This window comes from Abramis brama, assembly GCF_963993115.1.
Source record: "Abramis brama genome assembly, chromosome: 19".
NCBI lineage: Eukaryota > Metazoa > Chordata > Actinopteri > Cypriniformes > Leuciscidae > Abramis > Abramis brama.
In genome coordinates, this window is record NC_139981.1 from 9,997,924 (window position 1) to 10,022,536 (window position 24,613).

General features: G+C 37.1%; 2 protein-coding genes across 7 annotated transcripts in view; one reads left to right on the forward strand and one right to left on the reverse strand.

Annotated features, from left to right (window-relative positions):
* The window catches only part of sdccag8 (SHH signaling and ciliogenesis regulator sdccag8), a 41,958-nt gene extending 39,016 nt beyond the window's left edge, over positions 1-2,942 (reverse strand). The window contains exons 1-8 of the mRNA XM_084092650.1: positions 2,780-2,942; positions 2,259-2,405; positions 1,989-2,077; positions 1,469-1,585; positions 1,183-1,308; positions 875-964; positions 721-785; positions 166-351 (exon numbers count right to left, since the gene is read on the reverse strand). Of these exons, the coding sequence (XP_083948776.1) occupies positions 166-351; positions 721-785; positions 875-964; positions 1,183-1,308; positions 1,469-1,585; positions 1,989-2,077; positions 2,259-2,405; positions 2,780-2,858 (899 nt within the window). The 5' untranslated portion in view covers positions 2,859-2,942. The remainder of the gene's footprint in view (positions 1-165; positions 352-720; positions 786-874; positions 965-1,182; positions 1,309-1,468; positions 1,586-1,988; positions 2,078-2,258; positions 2,406-2,779) is intronic.
* Positions 2,943-3,251: 309 nt separating this feature from the next.
* The window catches only part of cep170aa (centrosomal protein 170Aa), a 42,457-nt gene continuing 21,095 nt past the window's right edge, over positions 3,252-24,613 (forward strand). For 3 of the 6 annotated variants that reach the window (XM_084092535.1, XM_084092536.1, XM_084092537.1), the window contains exons 1-3: positions 19,362-19,441; positions 19,635-19,806; positions 22,154-22,291. In XM_084092535.1, the coding sequence (XP_083948661.1) occupies positions 19,800-19,806; positions 22,154-22,291 (145 nt within the window). In that variant the 5' untranslated portion in view covers positions 19,362-19,441; positions 19,635-19,799. Of the gene's footprint in view, positions 3,462-12,273; positions 12,416-15,967; positions 16,058-18,675; positions 18,755-19,361; positions 19,442-19,634; positions 19,807-22,153; positions 22,292-23,690; positions 23,907-24,613 lie in introns of those variants that run through there. The other 3 variants (XM_084092540.1, XM_084092538.1, XM_084092539.1) reach the window with 3 other exon arrangements.

The window sequence follows — 24,613 nt, forward strand, 5'->3', positions numbered from 1 at the left end:
TTAACAAGTCTCACCGACCCCAAACTTATATTTATATATTAGGGGGAAAAAAGAGCAAAAAAAAAATCATAACTATTCTATTTGAAATCTATATCTAATAGAATGACATAATTATTTCAGGTCTTAGACACATACTTACATTTAAAACACTAAAAACACACTTACTTAGTGAGTCTTTCAATGCTCTGTACATGGACATTGGAGTGCGTCTCTGCCAGGACCGCTTCATGCTGGGCACACTTCAGACACAGACCACCCACACGCTGACCACTGCCCACAGCCATCGCTTCTTTGTGCCTCAGTCGTTCTTTCGTTTCCTCATATTCCTTCTGAATGCTTGCCAAGTCTTTCCTTCACAAACACATGCAGATTGTTGCATTATGCATATATAATGACTGATTGTTTCTATTGGTGGACAGCATCAGTGCAAATATTGCAGATGCGCAATAAGTACAATGACTGTTGTTAAGAGCAAAGGGGGCACTATAAATCACATTGACATACACTAAGGCAATCTACTTTTTCAGCAATAGGCATTTATAATCAGGAATGTGCTCTCACTCCAGAATGCATACTAAAATTATATTTTATGTGACTTTTTACCAATGCAAATGAATAAAATGTTTAATTCAATAAGATTGTAAGAGTGTATTTTAGTGTGGTCTGATTCAGAGAGAGAGAAAATATTTCAGGCTTGGCCACTGATTGAAGCCCACTTACTTCAGGGAGACCACTTGAGCCTCCAGGGTCTCCGTTTGTGCTTGATAGAGACACTTCAGCTGCTCCTTAGTGAAAGAGATGGAAATCACTCTTTTGGTGCATATTCAGTCCGTTTATTCATGTCACAGCTACATGAATGTTTAACCACAAATACCATTTCTTTCTTCCACTTGTGGTCCTCAGCTTGATTAATGGAGCCAAGTCTTTGCTTTGAAGTCTTTTCTGGTGTGAGCTCCATGTTTAACTGAAAATGATCAAATAGAGGATAGAGGCAACAAAATAAAAATCACAGAATATGAGACGTTGAGGCAAAATTTTATGCACACATTTAAAAACAATACAAAAAGTCTATACTGTATGTGTATGCAGACTGCAAGCTACTTTCATAAATTGTGTCATTATAGTGTCAAATTTGCCATTCCTATCAGCACCATAACAAAAAGCCTCAAGTGAAAAGAGTACCGTGCTGTTTGCAAATGTGTATTCTTTAAGAGTGTCTTCAACCGCCTTTGCTTTAAGCTCCTCATGAAGTTTCTCGTTCTCCACGATTACCACTCTCACTCTCTGTTTCATTCCAAGGAGTTCGTCCTTTAGAAAGGAAACACAATAAACAAAGTAAAAGTCGAATTGCAAAAGAACTGCAATCACATGACCAGTTGAAGACTACTGGGGAAACCCCCATTATCAAGCCTCAGATTATAAGACTTAAGTTCACAGATAATATCTCATGTTAATTAACATGACTGACCTTGCAGAACTTGACCTCAGCCTCCAGGTGCTGAATGTACTCGGATTGATTGTGGATGATGGGAACCAAGTCATGAACACCAGGCAGACTGCTACTGCCCTCATCTATGACTCTTTGCTATACAGTACAATTAAATTGGTCACATATTAGCTTTTTAAGTACACATGAATATTAACAATGTGCAAGTTATAAATAAGAGCAATATAATATAATATAATATAATATAATATATGATGTTCACTAAAAACAGAGCGTGCAATGATAACATTTAAACAAATTAGTGGCTTATCAACCGAACTCTTTTGACCTAAGATATTTAAAGTAGCCAATGAGGTTTTAAGTTAAAATTTCAATAATTTTCAATAATTCATGTTTTTGTCAGTTAATGGTCACCTTACATGCAGGTAAGTAAATACAATTTTTCTTTTGATTGTTTTTTAAAAAAATGTAAAAACAAAATTAATTGGCTTTTCATCAACTCAAAGTCTCTGGAGTAAGCAATAAATAATAACCAGAGTACCTTTCCTGCCAATTTCCTCTTAGAAGGAGAAGGTGATTGAACATTTGCATCTTTGGACTGCTTTTGAAGCAAGGAACGCAGCTGATTGACTGAAAAAAAAAACGTAAACAAAAATAACAATAAAGCAGTTGCACAAAAATAAGGCTTCTCATCCAGAAGATCTCTGCATAAACTGGATTTTAATACACAATTAAAATCAGCAGGATGCCATGAAGTCCTTTGTAATGATGATTTATCAGAAAAGTAACATTCTTCCAGCATGATCTGTACCTGCTTCACTCTGTTGAACTGGCATACAGGGGGTTTTCAGCAGAGGACTGAGCATCTCCTGTTGCTGCTTTGGTTCTGAAGACTCAGAGTCAGAGCTGTGGCTGGCCAACATGCTGGAGAGGTGCTGGATACTGCGGTTGGCTCGCTCTTAAACATTGAAATCACACATACACATTGATTTTATAGCTTAAAATAAGAATATAGAAGATAACATGACTTAAATAACCTGTAATGTATATGCTAAATGTCAAATAGTAACAAGTTTGAGTATGTGTGTATCTAATTGTGTTAGATACAAAAATAGTGGTGCTCTGTGGTTTAGTATATTTCACAAAAACAAATGATATTGTTGCCAGTGTTTACAATGGATAATGTCCTGTCAGGGGGTCGCTTGAAGTGTGAATAAACTGTTTACATCGCATAATTTGCTTTCTGTAGTATCATTTTCAATATTACAGCGTTTTGGAGAGCAACACTAGGCTGAAACGCAGCCTCATATGTTCTATCTATAAAAACATCACCTCTCAATGTCTTCTGTAATGTTCCTAATTCCTCCTCCTCGTCTGAGTCCAGGGACTGTTTCATTGTTGCCTGAAACATGTAATAAAGCCAATAATGTGTGTTTATGAATATTCCACACAATTTCTCATGCTCAGTGTTGCTGAAAGTGAAGTAGTGTATCAATGAACGACGTCCAAAAAGACGTCAACGGTTGCATGGCAGAGGTGCCCTTCCGTAAACCACGCAAAGACAACGGGGACTTGTAGTTTTTTAAAACATCAAATTGGCTAGGTCAGAGTGGAGTAAAAAACTACAAGACGGGCATTTCCGCTACTTACGACGTTATTGTACTCTATACAAAAAATACTTATTTTTGTAAAATATATATATATATATATATATATACGTCCAAAGTTCATTCTTAATAAACCAAAAAATAAATAATCTATTAAAGATTTTATACATCAGTCATTGTACTAGGACACGCCCACCGGACTGTGTTGGAACTGCAAACGTTGTCCTCCTACTTGCCTGATTCCAGGCTGCCGTATGTCGCCGCTATTTGTTAGGAATAACGTTATTGCTGCTGAGCAACTGAGGCAAATAGGAGACGTGGGGATACACACTGGGCTGGGCTACAAAAACCGTTTAGCTGCTGCATTGAAGCCTGGGATAAAACTGACAGCGAAAAGAAGAGCAAGGGTGAGTGAGCGTTCTTATAAGAGCCATTCTTATATTTAGTGCACATAACAATAAGGCATCTATAATAAAGCTAGCGTATTCATCAATTTTTTCGTATTTTGCCATAACGTACGCCTGAGGTGTACAGAATGCACGCTTTTCCTGGGATCTGATCTTATCGTGTGGTCAGGAGGATACCGAAAATGTAATGGCAGGACACTGCTAGCCAGTTCTATCATATTGAATGAATACACTAGCACGAGCACCGCCTGTCTTTATGCGTGTTTTTTTACCACACGCTGTGTGTAACTTACTTCATTGATATTCTAATACACGGAGGTAGTAAAGGTATTAATGTGTTCTAATACACGGAGGTATTAATGTGTGTATAAATGAAATAGTGAGTTTGACTATGGTGCACGAAGAGCACTGGTCACCAGTTTGCCCAAACGCATGGCATCTTGCTTAGTATCTTAATATTTGCTCTCCATCGCAGCGAACCATCAAAAACAACAATATTTCAATACTGTAATTCGGGTGTGTAGGAGATGTGGATGATTTGCCGGGCACTGCTGCACACTGTGAAGGGCACTGCGCAGAATCCTTTGTTTTGACAAAGGCTCTTGTTTTGTTCTGCTACATCTGGCCTACATATATTTTGAGTGCAGTATTAATGACACTTTTCAACGATTCAAAATGTTTATACCTTGTTATTACATTTTTGCTACATCTAGTTTTAGAGGAAAACTGTATAGTGTCAAAATAGCCATTCTTCTTGACAGTGAACTGTCCTGTGTGATAGGGTTTGCTACTAAATGGTGTAGATTAATTGTTGAACAAGGGATTCTGAGGTATTTGTTACTTCGCTAGAGTTTGTTATAAGTACGTTATTGGGACTTGAAGCCTAAAAGTGACTGTCTCTCAAAACCTAGTGAGTTGAGCTGCCAACTTAGACAGCATTTGTGTGTGTGTGTGTGTGTGTGTGTATAATATTGACATATTCAGTGTCCATACATTTCAATTGTTATTTGAACTCCACTGGAGAGCAGGTTAAATCAAATGAATAGTTGTTTTCCTTCTGCAGGACCAAAGTTGTATGCCTTTTGCGTTTGACCCTGCTTAATTTTGTATTATCTAATAGAGAAATAAAAAAACGAATTATTCCTTTTTCTAAACTGCTGTAAGTTTTTGCAACCGATTTTAGTGAATTATTCAGTTACTCATACTTCATTTTAAAATATATATTTTTTAATGTCAAACAGTGACAACAAAAATGACACAAAATTCAGTTATGGTGTTTGCTTTTACCCTTGTCGTCTTTTTGTTTTGGGGTGTAGGCCAAACTGTTATAGCTTTGCACATTTCCTCTTGTGTATTTTGATTGACTAGTCTGTACTAATCCCCCCAGTATTGCAATCTAGGTTATGAACCAGCTGTTAATACATGTCATGGTCCAGATCCTGTTTCCAGTCCATCTTTTTTTGGGGTTCTAAAATGCAAAATTGTTGTACTGTCACAGCCACAGTAGTAGACAATGTTTTTGTTTTTATTTAGCTTTTTTTTTTTACTACCTTTTAATTATTTCTTCTCTTGAGATAAAACAAAGAAAACACTGAAACAAAGAAAAACAGATACTTGACCGAATTTTCTGGGATGTTTTATAGCTCATAAGACATCAGGATTTGTCTGACTCAGAGATTAAATCCACTAAGAGAGAAAATCCAACAACTATCCTAGACCCAGACCAAAACATATCACTGAGTCTGGGGCTTTCACAAGAAAATCTTTCTTTTGTGAACCCAGGGCCCCAAATCATTAATTATTTATAAGTCAGCATCATATCCTCAGTTGGATCATGTTGACTGACCAATCCAGTGAACTTCCTGTTGTTATACGGAAGTACCAATTGAATGTTGATTCACAAAGAAGACGGAGAGAATCACATGCCTGCAGCATTAGTTACTAAAACAGTATTATCAGAGAATTAGTATATAAGTGATAATTTCCCTCCTTAATAAACCCTACAAAATAACCTTGCATATGCATTTTTAAAAATTTAATATCTTAAGCTTTTTGTTGGGGGGTCATGCTGTCATATTGCAAATCCATATAAATGGCTGTCTATGTGATGATCAGATATTGCATCATCTTCAGGCCAGTCTGGATTCTGTATGCCCACTGGCTAGCTTAATCCTGCTCTGAAGTTCTGACCTGTATGTTTTGCTCCATTATTTGTCCCCAGCTTCTATCTGGTCTTCTGATTGTAACTGGTAATTGAAGTGCAGCAGATGCCTAAAGGTGTATAATGGGAGTCAGTCTCAGAGTAAAGGTTTATTTATGATACTGAACAGAACACAGTTCAGTAGTATACAGTCGCAAAATGGGCTTTCAATAAAACTTGACTGCCTATAAAGGCAATAAAAAAATAATCATTGCTACCTGACCAGAGAAAACAAAGAAAAAAGGTTGTTGTCTTCCCTTTTGCCAAATAGGTAAAACTTCAACACCCCATGCACTGGGCACCAGTCTGCTGTGCATACGCTTATAGAGTCAAATACCGCCTTGCTTTAGTAGGAAATACTTCTTAGCAAACTTTTAGTTATAATGGTGTGTTGACTTGTATTGTTCCTGGGTGCAAGAATTCAAAAAGTAAACGTTTAGCTGGAGTGAGTTACTTTCGGCTTCCAGTGAAGGATCCAGTACATTGTAGGCAGTGGCTAAAGGCTGCAAAGAATCATAAATATGGAGAGAACATATAGCGATGGAAAATCTGGAAAACCTATGTGTTTAGTCAACATTTCAAAATGGATGACTACGAACAGCGTTTTGAAGGATCATGTGACACTGAAGACTGGAGTAATAGCTGCAGAAAATTCAGCTTTGTCATCACAGGGATAAATATAGGCTATTTTAAAATTAGTTATTTTGAATTTGTAATACTATTTCACAATGTGTTTTACTGTATTTTTGATCAAATAAATGCAGCCCTGGTGAGCACAATATATGTCTTTCAAAAACGTTAAACGAAATCTTACCGACCCCAAACAAAACGGTAGTGTAGGCTAATTCACAAAATGAATATAGCTCATTGTAATTCTGATTTGGTGTCTGAACATGCTGCAGAAATTCCCCTTAGTCAGAAACATTTACTGGTTGTTGATTTGCATAAGTAGGTCTGTTGTGTCAAGTATGTCGTTATGTGTTTATTACCACCCAGCGGACACATTTTGTTGTTTCTGATAAGGTCTAGTCACAAGTGTATTAGATGTGGATTAATGATGGATCTTTCGTCCTCCTGCCACATGCTGATGATGTAAATGAGATGTCTGCTTCTCATGGCCATATGGTACTTATACAGCATCCCCAAATTTGCTCTCTCAGCGTGTTTTACTGCATTCGCCTCATTTTCTGCACAGAGATGTGGCCGTAGCTATGAAAATGAATTTTTAATGAATTTGACTTATTTCATGTTTATTTTTAAGGACACTGAACTCTTGTCTTTTGTATAATGTATAGTTTAGTTAGAGGATTCAAGGGTGATCTGATCGCGATTGCTATTGGCCGATAATCGTTTTGTTTGATCAGTGGTCTCTATAAAGGCAGATCAGAAGAGCCGATCAGATGACGCAAAACTCCAAGACAATTTTCTATGCGCAGCTAAAATCACTACATTCACCGGACTGGCAGTTGTACTAGGAGTCTGAAAAGGACAAATCAATCTTAACGTCATTGCGGAGACATGGCAATGACAGCAACCCTACAGCAAAAAATAGGGCTGTGTGATTTTGGTGCATTTCTTTCCTTCACAGCGGTGCACTTTTGTTCCTCCCTAAAAGCCAAAACGGCTAAATCAGTGATTGATGTAAACTGCAGTCTACTGTTGCTAAACTGCAGGACGTGCTCAATAATAAAAAGAGTTATTAAAATTGCATTAAGCTGCAAAAAAATACTGTTCCCCAAGCGTGGAACACGGACAAGCAAAGTATAATTTGTGCTTCGGGTTCATGCTAAATGGTCAAATACACACAGAAATGTGTCAAAATGTATTTGCTTAATCACAGTAGGTTATGTCTTAAGTGAACATAAAAAGTTGGGAAATAAATGGCATGTGTTATCAGTATTGGATCTGTGCATTAGGTCTTAAAGTGACAGCAGCTTAATATATTTGCTGCCAAACAACAAAATAAATCGAACAACAAAAAAACAAGAGAAAATGACTGTTCTTTAGTAGATTTAGTAGGATTAATCTAGTCTTAAACAGTGAAGACTGTACAGTGTTGTTTTACATTTGGTTACTTTTTGTTGATAAAGACTCTGTTCTGTTTTTTATTGTTAATTATTTATTTCACTGGAAGGCTACATTTGTTAAAATTTGAAACCTTCGATGATAGTCCAACATCTGACATCTGAAGTTGACTATTTTTTAACTAGATTTTTGAACATGTAGGCTATGTGCTTATTAGTTTAGTTTTTTAGTGTGAGGGCGAAAGATTTCCCTATGCAGATTTCACTGACTCATGTTCAAGTTGGTCACATGAATTCGTCATGCTGACCAACCGAAAGCTGCTTGGTTTGAAAGTGACTTCTGTGTGAGCTGTGCTTCATATATTACTACACTATTGATAATGAACAATGGATCTGAATTTGGGACTTTTTGACTGCACCTTTAGACAATTATTGGAAAGGCTTTTTTAAAAGGCACAATGCATTGTGTCTCATTTATTAATACCAGAAGGATATGGTCTGTGGAATAAGGTGAATGGCACATACATTGTTCACACAAGACACTAAATCTAGCCTATTCCCTTCCAGTGCAAACATCACCTTGAATTAACTGAAATGAAAGTCATTCTGTCAGGCCCACTTTCTGTATTCTTCTTAAGCACTGAGGTTGTCTGTGGATCGTTTTCTCTCCCAGCATTAGCATATAGAGGTGCACTTAAAATAGATTAACGTATACTGTCTGGTGACTAGTCAGAAATGTAGTCGATGCCTTCCTAGGTTTGAGACAGAAGGCTCAGATGCCCTCAGGCTTATTGTAGTAGCATCTGTTTCTGGAAATAAGAATGCAGAATTTTTTGACAATGCAAACCAAATGCTTTGTTAGAGAAACTGAATGATGAAGATTTAATTTCTGAGTGTGGCGTGTTAGATGAAAGCAATGAACCGAGACAATAAAATGAACAGTTTGTGATGCCTCATTGAAGAGATACTAATGGCAGCAGTGAGAACACTGACTTTTTCACTCACTGTTTTAAAAGTGTTGTTATAATTCACAGTTTATTTGCTTTGCAACATCAGCTCAAGGACTTGCATCCTTCACTTGGCATTCACAGACACAAGCGAAACGTTACATTTCTGAATGAGCGACATTCATGTCACATTGCATCAGCTGTACTTAAACCCTGTCTGTCATGAAGTGTTAATCTCACACAGTAAGTTTGAAAAGAATAGTTCATCCCACAATGAAAATTGTGTCATCATTAACTCACCCTCATGTAGTTCCAAACATGACTTAATTTCTTTTGTGGAACACAAAAGATGCAAAATACTCACATGCTCTTTTCCATATACTGTATTTTGGAAAATAAGTTGCACTGGGTCAAAATTGCACTGTTGAATCTAAATGTGTGCATTTTGTGTGTGTTTTGCATGCTTGACATTAATTCATATATGTCATGTATTGGCTTGTTTGTCAAAAAATGGCAGAATTGTTATTGGGATGCACTGTTCCTTTAAGAATGTCTGTTTGCCTGACTGGGCTGCAGTAGAGATGGGTCAGGCTAGTACTCATGGGTCATGATATGAGGTCAGGGGAATTAGGGAGGACACTTACACGGTTGTGTCATCATCTGGCTGAAGATCTCATTAGATGGGTGTAGACTTCATGCAGAAAGTCGTGCAAGAGCTTCATGCATGAAAAACACCAGTCTGAAAAGAACATGTTTTACTTTTATGCGTAGTACAACTAAAAACATCTCAATCCGTCACATTTCAGTCGTTCCAGTTGTTATTCCTCATTAAAATGGTGGTTTCCAGCTTTGCTGCTTCTTTTATTCCAGAGTGAATCCGTGCCTTATTCCTCTTAAAGATGACAGAGATTCAGAGATGTGCAGGAGGAAGCGTTAGCCACACTTCCTGTGCGTTGCATACACACTCCGTCAACCCAAAACAATCCATCTCTTCAGACATTGAGGCGAGAGGATGCACTCACAGCCAGCATGGTGAAATCACCCTTTCACCCATTAAAAACACCATATGTCGCTCAGTTTGGAAGAAAGGGGGAGCTTTTTGGGGCACAGAGCTGCTTCAATAGAAAGTGATGCATCTATTCAGCGACTCATGAAATCTTAAGCATACGTGTGCCTCTAAGAAGGTGAAGTTCACTCCAAGAGTAAAGTCTGCAGATTTACCTTCTCGTTTTAAGCTTTTAAATTAAGTCTTTAAGTATTCTTATTCTCAAGATTGTCTCAGCAGCCATGCAGGATTGTGATAGGTTTGAAGATTGAGATTGGTTTGAATGCATGTGTTCATCAGAAGGTACTGACGACCAACATTCTCCAGCTTCCAAAGCTCTTTCATGTCTTATTAAAATAAAATTTTATATCGCACCACATCAGAGCGCCTATGCCACGTTGTGCTTATTCCTGAATTCCGTGGGTAGTTGACGGGTATAAAGGCTTCCCTGCGGTTGCTCGATTAATGCTTGTGTTCCAGAAAAGAGAAAACCCAGCTGCCAGTATTCAGCTATTCCTTGAAACTCCCAAGTTAAAATCTATCTCTGTTATGAAGGACTTCTCAGAACTTATTCCTGTTCGACACATTGTCCCAATCCTACAGCCAATATCACACCTCTGTTGCTGAATAAAAACAGTCACAGGGTTTAGTTTTGGAACTTTCTTTTTTACAGTACTAGGCTTTTCAAACAAAATACTTTTTTGTTGTTATATAATTGTGTTATTATGGAAGCTTATTTCTGCCATGGAATAAAAAATAAAAAAGGTATAGCGTGATATTAAGTCGCAAATGCGAGTTATAAAGTCAGAATTGCGTGATAAAAAGTAGCAATTGTTTGTTATAAAGTCAGAATTGCATGAATAAAAAGTCGCAATTGCATGTTATAAAGTCAAAATTGGGAGATATAAAGTCAGAACTGCGTGATAAAAAGTCGCAATTGCGAGTTATAAAGTCAGAATTGCATGATTAAAAAGTCGCAGTTGCGTGTTAAAAAGTCTGAATTGCGAGATATAAAGTCACAATTGTAAGTTATAGAGTCAGAGTTGCGGGATATAAACTCGCAATTCAGATTTTTTTCCTCACAATTCTGACTTTATAACGCGCAATTGCGAGTTTATATCTCATAATTCTGAGAAAAGAAGTCAGAATTGTGAGATATAAATGTCAGAATTGCGAGTTTATTTCTCACAATTCTGACTTTATAACTCGTAATTGCAACTTTATATCACGCAATTCTGAGAAAAAAGGCAGAATCTTAATATAAAAAGTCGCAAATTATCTTTTACATTTGTTTATTCCGTGGCAGAAACAAGCTTCCATATGTTATCGCAATAGACGCAGACTGACAAAAGAGTTATTATACAATAAATTTAAATACATTCTTATTTTTTCCCCTTTATTATTATTATTATTATTATACAAAAAAGTCTTATAAAAGGAAGAAATACAGACTTATAACTAACTAAATTATATATTTGTCAAAAGTACAGAATAGACTAAAGTAAATCAATCTCATTACAAACCTGAAAAAAATGAAAAACCTAACAATTTATTATTAGTTAGATTTAGTGTGTTAAATTATGTAGATTTAAAAAATATTGGTTACATCTAATTTACATCCATAAGTAGACTTTGTAAATTTGTAGAATTTGTAAGTGGAGGTCAGATTCAGCTATATTGTATTTCAGTGAGTGGATATTGTGTTCCAGCTCCTCAAGCAGTATAATCATAGTGCACTCTCAGCAAATATGGGGCCCATTTATCAAAATGGCACACATTATTGATCAATATGTTGTCATAGTGATATGCTAATAAAAAGTTATTTCATGTGAAGTATGTGAAGTAGCCCTAGCTGCTTGTGAGTGCTGTATGATATTAGTCGTGAGGGTCTTCCAGGTGACAGACATGCTTTCTTCAATAATTACAGTTATATAGAGATTTGTTATTGTTGGTCAGATGTCAGTGAGACCCACTCTGTTTTTCGTTTGTCGATCTGTGTTTGAGGTTGTTCATTGCTGTAAATAACTCAATGATGTTTTAGACATATACCATATTCTACCATGGTATACTTTGGAGTACCATGTATTTTATAAAATAAAGGAGGTTCCAGAGTATCACTGGGTCACTTAGAAGGGGCTAGTGGGTTTGTATGTCAGGAGGATACATTAAATTCCTTTCCCCAGACCATTTGCAGCTGTAGCCCGGAGCAGCTGAATGTGACCTCCTTTTCATAGAAAGGGGGAAAAAAATGAGAGCCCAGTAGGGTGTGCAGCCAAGTTGCCTACATCACTTCCTGCCGCATCTGGCAATGATCATAGGCAGCGAGGGAGGAGGGAAGTGTCCCAGGCTTCTGTAGCTTCAGAAAAGAGTCAGCATGCAGCAGATTTCAGCGCGGTCTAACGGATCTCTCTCTCTCCCTCCACCCACATTCCACTGTCGGTTCAAATTTAAATGTCTATGTGGGACGGACGTGATCTCTTTATAAAAGTCCACCTTTTTTATTAAAGTTTTGTAAAAGTTTGTATGGAGTGAGAAATGGAATGTTATTGATTGAAAGTTTTTCATAAATGTCTCTCTTTCTTTATCTGTCCATCAGGATGACGTAGGGACTGAGGCTGGAGAAGAGTGCAGAGATGAGCCTCACGTCCTGGTTCCTCGTGAGCAGCGGGGGTACGCGGCACCGGCTGCCCCGTGAGATGATCTTTGTGGGTCGCGATGACTGCGAGCTTATGCTACAGGTCAGGAAAGGTGTATCTCAGTGTTAAAAGTGAAACTACTAAAAATGCTTTCGTTAATTGAAATAAGGCTGAAATAAAATAAAAATATTACATGAAAAACTTTTTGGAGAGGCTAGCAATAGGGAGCTAGCTTTGAAAGCAGAAGATCCCACCCTTCCTTCAGAGCGTCTCCAAAGCCACGCCTCCGTATAGCAGGGAGCAAACAAATGCATCACGTGACACTGCGTTAAACTACCTCATGTCTCAAAGCATATAACATTACAATAATAATGAACATAAATAACTTAAAGAGTTGTACCACCTGACTGCTGCAGATTAATTTCCACGTTGATAGTGTTGCAATTGAAACGCATACATTTGAGTCACAAACCGCTCCGAGTATACCATCACAGGTTTCTATTTCCTCCAAATGACAGTAGTTATGACGTGAATGCAGCATAAGCTCATTGTTTTAGTTCAGGAGGAACTGTAAAAGGTGGCTGCTGTTTAGGTTGCGGTGCTTGTGATGTCTGCGTGACAGGGTGTGCGGAGGTATGGAAACACATAGGTTGACAGGCAGGTTCGGGTTCGGACCGAAACATTTTATGGTCCTACGCCTTCCACAGACGATATATATATATACGTACCCTGCCTTTAAACATGAAAACTTAAATTAAAAAAAAACTTAAAGTTAAAGTACTAAAATGACTAAAACTATTTTGATGGTAGTATGACCATGTTTTTGAATCACGGTCATGGTTTATGTAAGTGTGTAATTTTAGAACTAATAGCATCACCCAGTAAAATTGCAAAAAGAATGATTGTTTTCAAACAGGTAGTCCTGCCCCAAACTTAAAGGTGGGGTATGTGATTCTCTTTTTTGTCCATTTTTTCAAAATCACTTGAAATCCTATTCCTAACCCACATACAGCCACTGAGTTAAAAGCACTGAAATGAAAATTAAGCAATTTAATCATCTGTGGAACGGGCAGGACTCGAAAAACTCCAGCCAATCATTTCCAAGACCACCTAGAATCATTGGACAGTTAGTTCGTCAATCAAACGGTCGTACCATACCCCCCTCCCCCCATCCCCCTCGCGCATGATTGCACGTCCATGTTCTTCGAATGGGTGGAGTCAGGGCCAGCGTTGGAGGAAAGAAGGTAGGACCATTTGAGTTGTGTATTTTCAAAATCTGACGGCCGTTTTGCAAATCCCATACCCTACCTTTAAGCTATTGGTAATTCAGAAATTCTAAGGCAGCATTGCATGTATTATTAGTTTCATTCAATACAGAAAAAAAATATCTCTTTTTTACAAACTTTTTTGACATGCTATAATCAAACTCCATTGGGATTAAATGTGAGTTAAACGCTAATTGCTTGAGTTGCTTCCTATGTAGAATGTAGAATGTAGAATATACAAAATCTGTCACCTATGAAGTTCCTTTTTCGTTTGGATACTGCCTTAGAAAGCAGCTTGCCTATGTAGGTAGTAGAAAGACAGGTTTTGGAGAGCTGTTACACTACCATTTGAAAGTTTAATGGTCAGTATATATATATTTTTTTTTTCTTTGAAAGAAATGAATACTTTTGTTCAGCAAGGATGCATTAAATTGACAGTAAAGACATTTAGAATGTTACAAAAGATTTATATTCCAAACAAATGCTGTTATTTTGAACTTTCTATTCATCAAAGAATCCTGAAATAGTATCAACAAAAATACTAAGCAGCACATGTTTTCAACATTGATAATAATAAGAAATGTTTCTTGAGCAGCAAATCAGTATATTAGAATGATTTCTGAAGGATCATGTGACACTGAAGGCTGGAGTAATGATGCTAATTTTTTTTAGCTTTGCCATCACAGGAAAAAAAACACATTTTAAAATGTTAAAATAAAAAAAGTTATTTTAAACTGCAAACATATTTCACAATATTACTGTTTTATTGTATTTTTAATTAAGTGAATGCAGCCTTTGTGAGCATAAAAGACTTTCAAAAACATTTAAAAAAATCTTATCGAACCTAAACTTTTGAATGGTAGTGTACTTCACAAGCTGTGTGTAATGATCATAGGAAGGATGGAGACAGATAAAGTCATACCCAGGAGGAAAGTTGTGTTCCTAAGTGGCATGACTGTTACTATCTACCTCAGCATCAGTATACATGTGTTAGTCATGCTGCTTTATTAATAGAAAGTGGGGCAAACAGCTCATGATGTACTTTTAGAGTGTGAACTACGAGATCATAGACTGTAATGCCAAACATTGAGAGAGAGAGAGTGTCAGTCATGTCATTAGAGAGCTGAGTAACCTGGTCAAACTACAAAACAAACTTGACGTGTCACAACACAAACTGTAATATCAGCCACTTGAAGAAAAGCTGTGTACTGCGTAACTCATAGAATCATTAGCAACCACAAAACAAAACGCTAAATACCTCTCACAACACCTAGCATCTCTGAGGTGAATAGGGCCTTCTGAGGGCTTGAGTAAACATTTTGGTCAAAAGTCTCTAATGGAAATATCTTCTTTGCGCCTCAAAACAATAACAAAAAGCCTTTTCTTAAATCCAGCTACATAGTGAACACAGGCTAGCATATACTATGCTCATAGACAAGCTTTTAAAATGGTGAGTATAGACTGTAGATGAATAAACTGACTCTGGGGTTTCAGACATTTAAACACTAGTCTCTGGAAGACATGAACAAGGCTTTGTTTAGTCAGGAAACCCCCATTTCCCTCTTTGACCCTTCCATGTTAGGGTCAGGCATAAATCAATCTAATCATGTGATTGCGTTACAATACTTTAAGTGGTCACATGGTTTGTCTCAAAATAGATTGGTAAAGTATTAGATTCCTTATCACTGAACTGAGGATGAGTGGCTTAAAATAGTGCCACTGTGCTCATGTACACTCATTTTAGGTGTGTATATATATATAGGTTCTAAACCTTAAACTTCTGTGTTTGCATTTATTTGTTCATTTTAATGTTTGTTTTATGCTGAGCAACTTACACTTTTCATTAAAACGTCCACAAACGAGAGAAAGTGGAGATTGGCCTTTCCTCTAGTGGATCATCACATTATTAAAATGAAAATGAAAATGAATTAAACAATGACCATTTTTCAGCAAATATTCATGGGCAAAATACAGTCAATTCAATAGGAATCCATGCGAATGGGAATTTCACAAAAGGGTGAAAGATTTCCCCTCTGAGATTACGCAACATCTTCAAATTGGTCAAATGAATTTACTGTGTTGACCAACAGAAAACCGCTTGGTTTGAAAGTGAGTTCTTTGTGGGTTTTGCTGCATACATCTCTATGCTATTAACAATAGACAATGGAACTTTTTTTGTCCGCAAAATTTCGCTAATGTGACTTCACTTGAGGCTACAACCAGTCTGTAATACTTGTGTGAGAGAACGTTTCTCTTCAGATGTCTGGTATGTTGCAAACGTGAGATATGTCACCTTCAGATTCTATCATTGCTACAAGGTAAAATTCTTCTGTGACTCCATATAAACTAGCTTCCAATAATAACATTTTTTACCTGTTTGTGATTGCAGTCTCGCAGTGTAGACAAGCAGCACGCTGTCATCAACTATGAGTCCAGCAGTGACGAGCACAAAGTGAAGGACCTAGGAAGCCTGAATGGGGTGAGTAAGAGTGATAGTGAATGGAGTGGTACATTTCTGATAAATGAATGTCACTGCCTTTAAATAAACAAATTGTGGAAAATTGAACATAAAGCACAATAGTATAGTAAATTATAGTAGGTTCAGTAAATTAAGTTTACTGGTAATAAAATCAATTTATTGTAATAAATAAATATTTATTGAGCAATACATAAAACCTCTTACATAACTAATGTCATATTATATTTTATATTTGTATTTGACCAGGCAGCCACATAAATATGGTTTCTTCATAACATGTCACATTTACAGCCTCTTTCTTCTTACACGAAATTATTTCAGTTTAAATCACATCCATTATTTAGTCAGTCAGCATGTAATATGCAGGATAATGTACAAAGGATAATGTATTTTTGTACAAAAAATAAATACAGGCTAGGTTCTTTAAAATATTTAATGTCCATTTTATGTACAGTATATTCAGCCTCTTGTTGAATCTTGACACAGATTAAATACAAACTTCCCTCTTCATACTTGATTCTTGAACTATGTGGTAGTTCTAAACCTAGTAATATATTGAGGTTCCGCCTGCTTTTCCTGAGTCTGTGCTCTGTGTTTGTGTTAGATTATGTTTGTCTGTTTGAGGTCAGTAGAATCTCCATGACTAAATCAGAACTCGTGGGGCCACTCACACAAATTACAACCTCTTCCTGTTGAGTCATGCTTAAGAGATCCTCTTCCTGTCCTGTTTTGGCAGGAAATGGCTATTATAGTGTGTGCAGCATATTATCCACCTTTTTTTTTAGCAGTTTCAGTACCGTTTACATTTATGTTGCCATAAGATCCTTTTTCAATAAAACCCTCACACAACAAGCCCAGATGTTACATGAAACTACCATATTCCTTTAGTTGAAGTTGGCACATGTTGAAAACTGAACAGAATGAAGGGAAATAATGTGCAGTCAGCCACTGAAGAGCATGCAGAAATTCCCCTACTGTGACCCCACATTCCAGTAGAATATCTTAAGGTCTTTGGATATTGTTGAAAGGACAGAGGAGGAGATTGATTCAGCTTTTCAATGGAAATTTTAAACTTGAATGCTCTAGAAAGTGCTTTGTCAGTGCGATTAGCTCCCCCTCTTTGTTGGGCTTTGCAGGAAGTGGCTGATATTTGAGAGCAGACCTTACAGCTCACTATAACCACCTTGAAGGTTTTCAGACTTTGTGAGGTGGTGGCTCTCACTGTAGTGAAATGTTTAGAGAGATCTGTAAAAACTTTTTAAGTCGAACTCATTAAATACACAAATGTCTTGCTGCCTTAATGAATGGCAGGTGAATGGGCTGTGTATGGTGATCTTTAGGTATAGGTACATTCTGATGGGATTTGGAAATCAAGGAGATTTTTAGATTAAACCATAAGCTTATCATTATTACTCAATTTGTATCATTTTAAAGTGGGTTTTGAAAAAAGCCTAGATTGAGCTGTTTAATCCTTTGATAATTCGGGAAAGGAAAGTCTTTGTTTTGTTTTTTGTTTTGTTTCAAACTTTATTCCTGTATAAAATACCATATGAATTCAGATTTAGTGTTTTGTGGCTTTTAGTTTGTGTGTGTTACCTTTGAGATTATCTATTTGCTAGATGCTACTAGCTATGCTAAATACTTCTAAATGTTGATCATTTCCTTTTAGCATACGTATATGCACATTTAAAACTTCCAGTCGTTCTCTTCAACAGCAAAAATATTGATTTACTCATCCTCTTTTACTCATCAATATTGACTACACTTTTGTCCAATCAAATGCTCTCTAAATGAGAACATCCTTCCCTCTAATACAATCTGCCTCTGACTAGCAAATAGCAAATCATGGTTCAAGACTGTAACTAATTAGCTACTGGTTATATATGGAATAAATAACTAGTAGGAAATATATGGAAATATGTGAATGCAGTAAAAAAAGAGGCTAAGAGGAAAACATCTTGGAACATTACTTGTTGGAAGAACCTCGTGAAATAATCCCAGAGATGCTCTTTGGTTGGATCTCAATCCTAAACAGTAGAAAAAAAGGTCAAAGGTGCTTCTTCTAGAATAAAACATTAAAAGGCTAAATTCCCTGTGAACCAGAAGTTTCAACCGACTTGTGAAATGAAACGGAGTACTGAATAGAGGGCAGGGTTCCCTTGCTCATTAGCAGACTGGCAGTAGGAGAACGCCATTCCAGAGCGGAAGCAACATTTTCAGATTTTGATTAAAGATTACCAACACAAACAAGTTTTTTTCTGCATATTAACTTGCACTAGTAATGTGCGCAAACAAAGTAAACAGGGTCAGTATTGATTTCATGGGAACTTTAAGGCTCCATAAATGCTTTCTACCATTTTGTACTAGAAGAAGTTACTTTTTTTACCTTTTTTCTAATGTTTTTAATTAACATTGTCTTTAAAGATTCTGTATACAAAACAGTTCATATCCATTTGTCTATTCTCCAAACCGCTTGTCCTATGTAGGGTACAGTACATATTGTGAACTAGAAATTAACTTCTGTGTCTGTGATTTGAAATGTTTATAAAAGTATTTCAACCAGTATAAGTAGAACAGCTCTTTACAATGTGAATTTTATTTGTCTTTTTTATTCTCAGACATTTGTAAATGATGTCAGGATCCAGGAACAGATGTACATCACTTTAAAGATTGATGACAAACTGAGGTTTGGATATGATATCCTTCTCTGAAAGCTTTTAAGATCTAGGGCCAGATTTGTTAACAGCCTGCGCCAGTCCAAACCCTCTTTTGGTGTTAAAAAACTACTGTCAGGATTTACTAAAGACACACAGTGAAAAATTAATGATGAAAAGGCATGGTCACAGTTATTTTTGCAGCTGACCTTAATGCATATGCATTTGTAGGAGTTTCCCTTTCAGACGCAAAAGGAGAGTATTTAAATAATCATTCAGCGTGATTTAAGGTCACAGGTAAGGTCTAAGGTTTGCAGTAGTCAATTAACTGGTATTTGCACCATTGTTGCTAGGAGGAGGCACCACAGATCACCGAGAGCACATGGTAGAAGGTATGCCAGAGGAAGACATTATCCAAACATGTCGGATAGTATTTATAGTCATTCTTAGTATTATTCTTATGTGATTCATTGGAATTTAATTAGTTAATGCACTCATAATTTGGAAGATTTGTTTGTATGTGCATGACAAAAAAGTAGAAGTAGGCCTAGATGTATATGATTTCATGGACTAGTATTTGCGAGTGTTGCCCATGTGTGTCAACATTGTCCAATAAGGTGGCAGAAAGTTATTTATATAGCTATTTATGAGTCTTCCTTAACTTGACTCACATACCAACCTGTTCACTGTGGTGCGAGGAGAGCTACATGTGCCAGAGGAGGCTCTGAAGGTAAAACAATTACTACATCTCTGAATCGTTTAACATAGCTAACAATATGCTGGTTCATCAATTTATAAAGATGTTGGCTCTTGTATTATCAGAATTGCATGTGCTTGTCTTATGTAATTTATTTATATTCCTGAAGTAATGTCTGATGACAGGTTTCTGGCACTTACTGTGTGTTCTCCCTCCTTTCTATCAGCATGAGAAGTTCACCAGCCAACTTCAACTGGGCAAGAAGCCCACCTGTGCAGAGCCCTTAAAATCCCCCAAGACTTCTCCAGACAAAGCCAAAGTGAAAAAACCTTCAGAGCCCATTGCTGAAACAGCAGGCAAACCTGCAGAGGCTAACAAGGGAGATGAAAAGATGCAAGGTAAAAACCACCTTCATGTTGTCAGGATGGATAATTGTATTTGTATCTTTAAACTACTTTGTAGGTGATGCAAAACAATGATTCATCATTAAATAATGTGACTCTTTAAATGAGTAATACTGGACTAGCCACTGCTGGACCCCATCTGACTGATCCATTGTCCCTTTTCACCAGAGCAAGGTTATATAAACCAGCTCGGTCTGTTTTTATCTAGGAACTGGCTAGCAGCAGGTGTAAGTTACCTTCTGTCATCTCAGGTCAAGCAGGCCAGGGCAGGATTCAGAAAATCCATTAACTCTCCTCATACAGTTGCAACACAAACATTTGACAGTTGTGAAAGATAAAAACGTCCCTCTGGCTATAAGATAATCGGGCAGATTTTGGGCCCAATTTTCTCCTTCTAACAATCCTAGGTAAAGTCCCAATTATCTTGATGGTTCTACAGATTATCTTATCAGATTTCCCTGTGGTGTGATGTGTGTTAAGAGTGACTGAATCTGCTTGGAAGAACATCAGGGCCGCAGTGATCTCAAATCGTAAATATCTAACATGTTGAATATTTACGATCATAAATCCTGTTGTGTGGGGGAACCCTGAGGACAAACCTGGGTAGACTGTCATGTGGAACGAAACAATACCAAATCAGAAAGCGAGCTGACGGAAGACAGAAGCGTAACATTACTTTTTTCCCCCGATTTTTCTGTAAAAAGCAGTCCAAACACTATTATCGGCATTTCTTCTTTCCCGCCCTCCGGCATGTTTGTTTACTCTAAAGTCACGTTTGACCGCAAGAGGTATTTGCAAGATTTCTCGTATTCACAGTCGAGGCTCTGGTTGTTTGTGAATGGAATCTGTTAGTGTGTGGTGTGCTTTCTTGGTCACGTCCTGGCACTTCACATATGATATGAACAAAACTGTTAAATCTATGGTTTTTTATCATCATGTTTGTGATCTCTCACATTTTAAAATCTTTTAGTGTGGGCCAGCCTTAAAGAGAATATTGCATCTGTTTGTTTCTCCCTGTAATGGAAAATGGAAAAAAAACTTGTCACAAATGGAAAATTAAGGATGACATTGTCAACTCTTAATGGCTAGCACAGTTCCATTAATTTTCCATTGATGACCATTTGTGCTATGGGCATGAATGATACTTTAAATCATGCAGCTTGATGAGGAGAGGTGTTCTGTTCATTTTAATAACATAGACTTATTCACAGAATCATATCTAGGTTTTAGCATATTAGAGAGTATAATTTGGATGTGCTCTTTTGACTTAGTTGATTAAGCAACCACCTAGCAACATGATTAAAAAAACACTGAGAACACCTCAGCAACCCCATAGCAACGTCTTGGTAACCACCCACAAAACTGTAGTATTGATGGTGGCGAGTTTAGCATGGTCTAGCACCATAAAGTATGTCAAAATGTATTATAAAATGGATAGTTCTGATCCTTGATTATGATTGGCTGAGCAGCATTCGAAGGTGTTGTAAAATACTCTATAAACACACATATGTGACCTCATAAAATCAGTATTACTGCGCTGCTTCTCTGTGTTTCTTGACAACACATTGCTGAAGAAGTACATTGCTTGAGCGCGAGGTATTATTTGTTATCAATTGATAATTAATTTTTTGTTGCTGTAGCGTCATGCCTAACAACGGCCCTTATAAGCTGTTCTAAAATCACTGTAAACCACAGCTTCATGGGGTTTATTTGAGACTTTAACCCATCTAAACACACATGTCGTTTATGTGTTACCCTATGTAATTAGAACTGTGGTCCAGCCCTGTCGTGAAGTGCTGGGTATTTAATAATAGGGAAGGGAACAGCTCTACGCCCATGCCTGTTTTTCACCCATCAGTGTTTCAAGGGTGGGTAGCGTTTAACATGCACTCTTATCTCATTGCCACCTGGTTATTTCATCCTGCTAATTGTCAGGCTTGTCTAAAAGTCCCTTAGCCCCTGGCTGTTAAACTTGCATGATCCATCTGTGAATAGCACATGACTGCAACACTAGGAATCACTGAATCAATATCACTGAATCAATTCACTTGAGTTAGGAGTGATCCTGTGCCATTGGAAAGTGTTCTGCCATCCACAGATCAGAAACAGACTTATTTAGTTTCTACTTTATGAAATTAAGGTTCAGGTTTGTTAACTAATGTTTACAAATGAAAACTTACTGTAACGTGTTATTTTATTCATTCATTCAAGCATGGTGCGATCAGTGACATATGTAAACACGAATGCGAATGTATATGTAATACATGAGCATTGTGTATACTGTATGTATATTAATCTTTGTGTCTTCAAAGCAAAGCTAATATTTTCTTCTCTATAACAGGCGATATAGCTGCCTTGCACAGGGGAACCCCACTGTACGGACAGCCATCCTGGTGGGGCGATGGGGATGCAGATGATGAGAATTCCTTTAAACAAGAGAATAAAATATCTGGAAAGAAGCAGGAGAACAGTGGGACAGGTAAGACATCCCAGAATCCCTTTAAACACTCTGTTTGCTCAAAATATGATTTTAATTGGATTGTTTTACTAGAATAATTTGTATTTGATTTGGCATACTGTACAAATATCTAGTATTTTTGTCTTCATTTGTTTTGTTTTTCATTTTTTCATTTGTTTCCATAAAATTATTTTTGTCATCATTTGTTTTCCATAAAAAAATATAATTTTATCAAATGAATTTTATGAAAAGAATTTACACTATTTTAAAAATAAGTCTCTTTCCAAGGCTGCATTTATTTAATAAAAATAAAGTAATTTTTCCACAAACTGCTTAATTAGACAGCCACATGGAGATGTTCCCTAACACAGTTGTAGATGTAGACCAAAGAGGACAGTTGTCTCATACAAAGGGTTTGTATTGTTTGCTTTTTAATCCAGGAAAAGAGCGTAAAATATACTGCTGATTGAAACTGGCATGTTGTAGTGTGCTTTGATCCAGGGGTCTGGAATCCCATTAACTTGCTCCGTATAGGAGTAATGGGATTGTAGATTACTGAGGCTTTACCACAGCAGGACATCATACGTTTGCTACCGACACTAAACTAGACAAGTGCACTCAATATACAGCAAGGAAAAACCTGTTGTGCCCTTCATCATCACACCATTTTGGTTTATGCGAAGTCAGATCTAGATAATGTAATTCTAGCCCGGCTTTGTCCAGCATATAAACATGGCCTCAGCATTGTGCTCTTGCTCCATGGTAACAGGTGACATGTTTTATCCATCAAATATTCGATTAACTATTTGGTCACATATACTTGAACAGAGAGTTTGCCCAATGTAACCCACTGTAGCTTGATTATAACTGCACATGGAAATGTACTGGATGAGTGCTACATGTCTAGATTATGAACAAGATATAATAACAGTTATTTGACAAAGATAATCATAAACATGAGTTTTTTAGGTTTATTTTTTTATCATGTGTACTACTTTTATCGGTGACCCCAGAATAGACCATCAAAGATCTTAAAGCACTCGTGCCCTTGAGCCCTCATAATTTATTTAACTTAAAATAGCAACGTCTCTGTCCAAAGACACAAAATCTACTCCCAGAAGAAGAAGCCTTGTTCCTTTATGAGGGAATTTTGGGTAAATATATCTCGAAGGGGTAGTGCTGGCACACTGAATGGCATTGTTTGACAAAACCTTGCAGTCTTGTTCAGGCAATGAAGATAGACTCAGGTTCAGGAGACTGCAGAGTTGGCAAAGGTTCCAAATGAATCAGCCTTATTTGTTTCAGACTTGATAAACCTCAGTGCTGCCACACACACACACAGAGAGAGAGAGAGAAAATCATTCATGCAACAGTCCACCACATCAAAGTTCCAACACCTCCCAGGGCTATTTTAGGCGGCAGTCAAGGCTGGTTTTTCGAAGGCAGGGACTCACAGGCCAGCGTAGGAAAGGAAGAGGAAGAGAATGTAAAGGGAACCGTCTCCCTTAAGAAGTGAATAGGTTCATTTGTAGACCGGCCCAGCCCCCTCCATCTCCATTGTCACGGAGGCGTGTTTGCTTTCTCTTCTGTGACACCAGCGCCGTTCATCACAGAGGCAGCCACACATGCTAGATTTGTAAGTATTTTGAGTATTTGAGTTGTTGTACTTTATCAAACATAGTTAATTGAAGGTTAACTTGCTAGAAAACATGTATAAGACCTTGTGCTTCATTAGATTTTTCTTTGGTTTCTTTGGTTATACTAAGCAGATTCACAGTAGTTAAGTAAAGTTGAATTCTATAGGTTAGTGCTTTTCTGTTGACTGGGTAGTTGTATTTTCTAGTTTACCAGAGATTTAGTTAAGCTAAAGGGAGGATAAAAAGTAGCATTTTTGCTTTGGTTTAGAAGAGGAAGTGCAGAGTATTTTTAAAAATAGGAAGTTTCAGCTGCACTCTGATTGGTCAGAGGATTAACTAGACATACATTTAGGGGTGTTATTGTGGAAATTTAAGTGGAACTGATTCAGATGCATTACTGTGCCGGTACATTTTCTAAAGTACTAATATTTCTTTAAATTGAACTTTGAAATCACACCTCTTATCAGTTTAAATGGAGAATCTAAACCAGTGGTTCCAAAACCTTTTGCTCCTTAACTTATTTTTAGGTTCCTTACACACCCTCTCTCTACCTACATTACAGGATTAACATACTATTTAGTAAATTCCATTATTAACTTTTTTTCAGTGTCTACATTAGAGTTGTTTTTTTAGACGCCATGTCAAGTTAAAAGTAGTTCAGCTCTGAAAAGTTGTTTTGCTCCATTCTGTTGTGTTCCACCTAGTT